Source organism: Engraulis encrasicolus, chromosome 4, assembly GCF_034702125.1.
Source record: "Engraulis encrasicolus isolate BLACKSEA-1 chromosome 4, IST_EnEncr_1.0, whole genome shotgun sequence".
Lineage (NCBI taxonomy): Eukaryota > Metazoa > Chordata > Actinopteri > Clupeiformes > Engraulidae > Engraulis > Engraulis encrasicolus.
The window spans coordinates 30,156,146-30,162,145 of record NC_085860.1 but is presented as its reverse complement, the minus strand read 5'-3'; the positions used below and the strand labels follow the sequence as shown (position 1 = coordinate 30,162,145).

Sequence of the window (6,000 nt, the reverse complement as noted above, 5' to 3'; positions counted from 1 at the left end):
AAGACGCGGCGTTCGTGTGTCTGTTTGTTTGAAAAGTCCTCACGTATCCATCCCCTTGCCGCCGCCGCCGCTCTGCCCTCTCAAATTATGCCGTGACATTGAAGGCAAACACACCTGATGTACTGTGTCAAAGCCATAATCGCTTTCATCATGCTATGTGAAAATGATAGTTATGAATCCACCCACCGGCCTGCCATGTTTCTTAGGATGAAGGCTGTTATAATTTGCCTGCACTTGTCAATATCACAACGGTGGGTGCGCGTTGCGTTGGTTGCTGTCTGCCTGTGTTGACAGCGCTGCTGTTTGTCTGTGTGTGTGTGTGTGTGTGTGTGTGTGTGTTTTGCAGCGGTGTGCTTGTTCAACGGCAGGCATCTGTTGGAGGGCGAGAGCCGAACCTTCCGCGAGAACGGCATGTGTATGCTGCTGCAGTGCCGAGTAAGTAGCTTTTAATGGAGTCTCGTCGACGTTACATTTCTTTGCCTGCAAGTGCCTTATTTTTTATTTTTTTATTTTTTTTATGTATTTATTTTTTAATAAAAAATGCCAACCCACACACACTCGCTCGTTGGCGTACGCTGCAGCTCGGCTTTGACAACTCACTTAAGGCCTGTTGTGGTCTCTTGCCGCCGGTGCTGAGGCAGCCGGTCTATTATTCAGCGGAGCGTAATGGATGTACGCTTTTGTGACGCCTTTAATAAACACCATCATCAGCTTTCCGTATTTCAATCAAGCCACTATATACAAATGCCAGTCACCTGTGAAAATCATATTCAACGAGCATCTCTATTACACGTGACCCTATTTGACTTGTGGTTGAATACATAAATATGTGAATGAATGCATTGCTGCTTTTCTCTTTTTCTTGTTCAGTGCTATTTAAAGCGGCATTCATGTAGAGCCGTGTGTGTACATTGTTACATTTGTAGGTAGAGAATGCCAGTTGAGTTATGTAACTGGGGGTTATTTCACAAAGCTTGTTAAATAGTAAACTAGGTTGAGTTAACTTCAGTGGCAGTGGTAAATCATGTAATGGAAGAGCAGGCTATCTTTTAGCAGGGCTACCACTTCCTGTAGGTCAGTGTTTCTCACAGTGGGGCGTGGAGGTATTGGGGGGGGGTGGAGTCAGAAGGTTTTTCTTTTTTAATACTTTGCTGCTTTGCCATTAAGTCAACACATTCACTTTACAATCACAATATATTCATTAATTTATTCACTAATATTTAGAGAACATCATAGGCCATATATGTGTATATTAGGCTCTAATAAACTTTACGAAGGCCTATTTATTTGTATTTTCGTAACCATTTTGCTCGAGGGGGGCGCAGACAGACACCCTTCTTCTGAAGGGGGGAATGACAGGAAAAGTTTGAGAAACACTGCTGTAGGTTAATTTATCCAGTTTTTTTTTAACTGGGTAACAAGTTTACTTGTACTGTATATGAACATTTTTGAGTTTTAGCTACCTACATGATTTTTTAATGGTTGAGATGGTAACGGATGAGTAAAGGTGCAAAACGCACACCAGAAACAGAGGTGCTGGCAACCAGTAAAACACTTGCAGGAGGAGAGAAATGCCACACACTCTCGAGTTAAATAAACAAGTTTTTATTTTGACGTTATTTTGACGTTTCGGCCTGTCGACCTTCCTCAGGTCACGTGATGTGGTAACTGACCATAAAAGAGGTAACGCAGGTACATTTTTTAAAAGTGATGACTCGTTCTGTTAGATGGAGTCCTTACTGTCTGCCATATTTTTCCTGAACAGGATGGGACGGTGCACAGGGTGGTGACCCCTAGCTGCCCGGAGCTCAACTGCCCAGACGTGGAGCAGATCACCCTCATAGACAGATGCTGTAAAGTCTGCAGAGGTGCGTTGTGTACCCCAAAACCCCTCCCTGTACTGCCTTGTCCCATCTGTTGGAATGCTATCGTTGTTGAACAAGCACACATGCATACATACACGCACACACAAACAAATGCCAAATACACACACACAGACGTAGACCTCACAAACAAATGCATACACACGTGCACACGCACACGCACACGCACACGCACATGCGCGCACGCACACGCACACACACACACACACACACACACACACACACACACACACACACACACACACACACACACACACACACACACATCCAATCATGTACTGTCAACACTCGGAAATCTCTCCCGTCTCTCTCCCTCTCTCTCTCTCTCTCTCTCTCTCTCTCTCTCTCTCTCTCTCTCTCTCTCTCTCTGTCTGACACACACGCAGGCACGCACGCACACACACACACACACACACACACACACACACACACACACACACACACACACACACACACACACACACACACACACACAGAGCTATTTTCGGCTATTTTCAAATACAGAAAAAGGTTTTCATACCAAATCAAAGACTCATACCACGTACTGTAAGTGCAGAGTGTCCCTGTTAGTGTGCAGGTGTTGACTGTTCCCCTGCCGCCTCCCGTACCTGTCCCTGTCCTGCAGGCTATGACTTCTGTGCGGAGGACAACCCCTGCGTGGAGAACTCAGAGTGCGTCAACCTGGAGGCGGCGGCCCGCTGTAGCTGCAAGGATGGCTTCCGCCCGCTCCGCGATGACAACGCCTACTGTGAAGGTACTAACCAACCACATGCCCTCTCATACAAACGCTGTACAGTAAATTAGACCTACCACATTATTGTTAGGCTACAGTGTTTAAATGAACACACCAAGGACGGCTTCCGCCCGCTCCGCGATGACAACGCCTACTGCGAAGGTACTAACCAAACACATGCGCTCTCATTCCGCTCATACAAACGCTGTACAGTTAAAGGGGCTCCAGGTAGGATTAAACGTTTAATTAATCACGGTCCCGAGTCAGCCGATGCGTATGTGAGTCATTAGTAAGTGAACGATGGCTCTCGCGAGCACTTCCGCGGTCCGCTGTCAGAAAACCCCACATGCAAGTTTTGACAGCGCAGTGCGAATGAGTGTTGTGGGAAACACTTTTCATTTGAAAACATCGCTTTACATACCGTATTCAGATTTGTATCCTCTGCTGGCATTCTGTGATGGAAAAAAAAACGGTCTAACGGCGAGTTAATTTGAACAGCATTTTTTCATAACGGTGTAGATTTTGAGACAGGCATGCCACGGGCACCGAACAAACTACGTCATCCTACCTTGTGCCCCTTTAATTAGACCTACTCCATTATTGTTAGGCCACAGTGTTTAAATTAACACACCTAGAACGGCTTCCACCCGCTCCGTGATGACAACGCCTATTACAAAAGTACTAACCAAACACATGCACTCTCATTCCCATCATACAAATGCTGCACAGTTAATAAGACCTACTCCATTATTGTTATGCCACAGTTGTTAAATGAACACACCAAGGACGGCTTCGGCCTGGTCCGCGATGACAACACCTACTGTGAAAGTGCTAACAAGCCACATGCGCTCGTACTGCCTATACAAACGCTGTACAGTAAATTAGATGTACTCCATTATTGTTAGTGTTTAAATGTGCATACCAAAAATGGCTTCTACCCCCTCAACGATGACACCCCTGCTGCAAACGTGTAGGTCAAGCACACACATATCTACTGTATTACGTTCCGCTTAGTTGATACTTTTATCCAAAGCAACTTTTAAAACATTTTTTGGGGCTTTTCATGGCTGACAGGAATGTGAAGATGTGACAAGAATGTAGTGGGCAGAGAGAGATGGGGTAGGGTTGGGGTATGACTCAGGCCTGAATCGAACCCAGGTCCCCATGCATATATGGTACGAGTGGTTTGTACGATGTGCCAGAGGACCCCACAAGGGACAACACAATTGAAGGTTATTTAGGTACAGGTTGTTAGTCACTCAGTCACAGACTCCATAGCAACATTAAAGGGACACTGTGCAGGAAATGGTCAAAAAAAGGTACTGCAACTATGCTGCTCATTGAAACTGGGCTGCCTATTGCCAAATTTGATCTTTACATGAAAGTTTACTAAGTAATAAACAAATATTTTCTAGTATGGTCCAAGTACAGTAATTTTTGCAGCTAAAAATGGCTATTTTTGGAAATTCAAAATGGCGGACCATGGAGAAGATCCCCCTTTTCATATATGAAAAATGCAATTTTTCCAGTCATGATGAATACTTAGAATTTGATGCTGGTGGTAAGTATTCATGAAAAAGGTAACATTAGTGAATGGGCAGCATGAATTCTGGAAATAAACAACTAAAAATCTCACACAGTGTCCCTTTAAGGTCGGTGCCTTGCACAAGGGCTCTTCCGCCATTGATGAGGGTACTTGAGAGCACACAAAGGCCTCCAATTGATTTGGGATACAAACTGGCCTCTGTCTGATCACAAGGCCATTAGGCCATAGTGGAAACAGTGTGTAAAGGACCATACCATCTGAACAATTCCTGAAAACAAAACACTGATCTAAGCCATTACCACACCAATGATTATAGATAGATGAAAGTGAAAGCCCAACTGGGAAACTCCAACTGTCATTGTGACACAGCACACACAAGTGAACACTGCACACAACAAAATTGCATTTATGCCTCACCTGTGCAAGGGGGCAGCCCAGATGGCGCCCCAAGGGAGCAGTGTGGTGGGATGGTACCATGCTCATGGTACCTCAGTCATGGAGGAGGATGGGGGAGAGCACTGGATAATTACTCCCCCAACCAACCTGCCGGGTCGGGAGTCGAACCGGCAACCTTTGGGCTGCAAGTCTGACGCCCTAACCGCTTACCCATGACTGCCCTAGATAGGGAGGGCATGTCCATGGGAGCAAAGTGTGGATCAGTTCCGGACTGCCTGCAGACTGCATAAATGGGGATTTGTCACGTCCCCTCCCTTGGGTCATTGCGGTTCCAGGAAATGGTTTATTATGATAAATCTCTGGATATCTGCCATCTTAGTTTACACGCTGGCTTGGACAAAGCGAGGTGCGGGGGACTTGTGACTAGGGCTGGGTATTGCAGCCATGTTCCTGTATCGATTCGATTTCGATTCTTAGGGCTTTGAATCGATTAATCACGATTCAATTCGATTCGATTCGATTCATTCCGAATCGATTCAATCCGTTCCCTTCTTGGCGCCAGGATTTCCCCCACAAGATGCTGTTGCCTATTTTTATATCAAAATGTCAAAGGGCTGTGGCTTGACAGTGTTAACAGATTGCTAATTTGTAATAAGTAGGCCTATTCCTAATTGACTAATACCTATCAGGTATTTTCTGTAGACCTAAATTAAACAAAAAGAACAAAAAGAAAAAGAACCAAAAAATCGATTTTGTGCCTTGTGAATCGATTATGTGAATTTTAAATGATATTGATCGATTATCGATTGAATCGATTATTTTACCCAGCCCTACTTGTGACATCCTGTTAGTTTAGATTATTGTTTTTCACACATGCCCCTCACAACATTGCCCAACTCTGCTCTTCCAATCATGTCAATCATGACAAGGGGTCTATATTTTTCTGTATAAGTCTTTGGTAATCATACCATTCACAGACAGAGTTCTGTGGCCTTTGTTGTGTCCTCCAGGCATCTATAGTGCTTGTGAGGAGGAAAATGCAGCCCTACCTACCACACTCCAGAAATTTGAAGGCGATTTTGTGTGAAAAGAAATGCCAATGATGTACGAGAATGGAAGGCGAAGCAAGTGCTTCCAGACTCCATACACTGCGCTTATCAGTGACTGGGATGTAATCCGCCTCCTTTTTCTTTTCTTTTTTTTTCTCGCCACCTGATGATTGATCCACAGTATTCCCACGGGGGGAAGAGCGGGAAAAACCTGAGGAGATTTTTGTCAGACGGGAGAATTGGGGGATGTAGGGGACGTCGTCAGGGAGAGATGTTGATTCTTGGTTGGCACGCGTCTCGTTCCTGGGCGCCGTTTATCAATCAGTGACATTTGAGCGAGCGGCAGGCAGACCATCAGCACGGGCATCAATCATGCGGAAGGCCATTCATTAG

At 45.1% G+C, this 6,000-nt stretch overlaps 1 protein-coding gene across 1 annotated transcript in view; it reads left to right on the top strand.

Annotated features, from left to right (window-relative positions):
• The window catches only part of nell2a (neural EGFL like 2a), a 100,464-nt gene that overhangs the window by 38,024 nt on the left and 56,440 nt on the right, over positions 1-6,000 (top strand). The window contains exons 10-12 of the mRNA XM_063197119.1: positions 347-435; positions 1,766-1,868; positions 2,509-2,637. Of these exons, the coding sequence (XP_063053189.1) occupies positions 347-435; positions 1,766-1,868; positions 2,509-2,637 (321 nt within the window). The remainder of the gene's footprint in view (positions 1-346; positions 436-1,765; positions 1,869-2,508; positions 2,638-6,000) is intronic.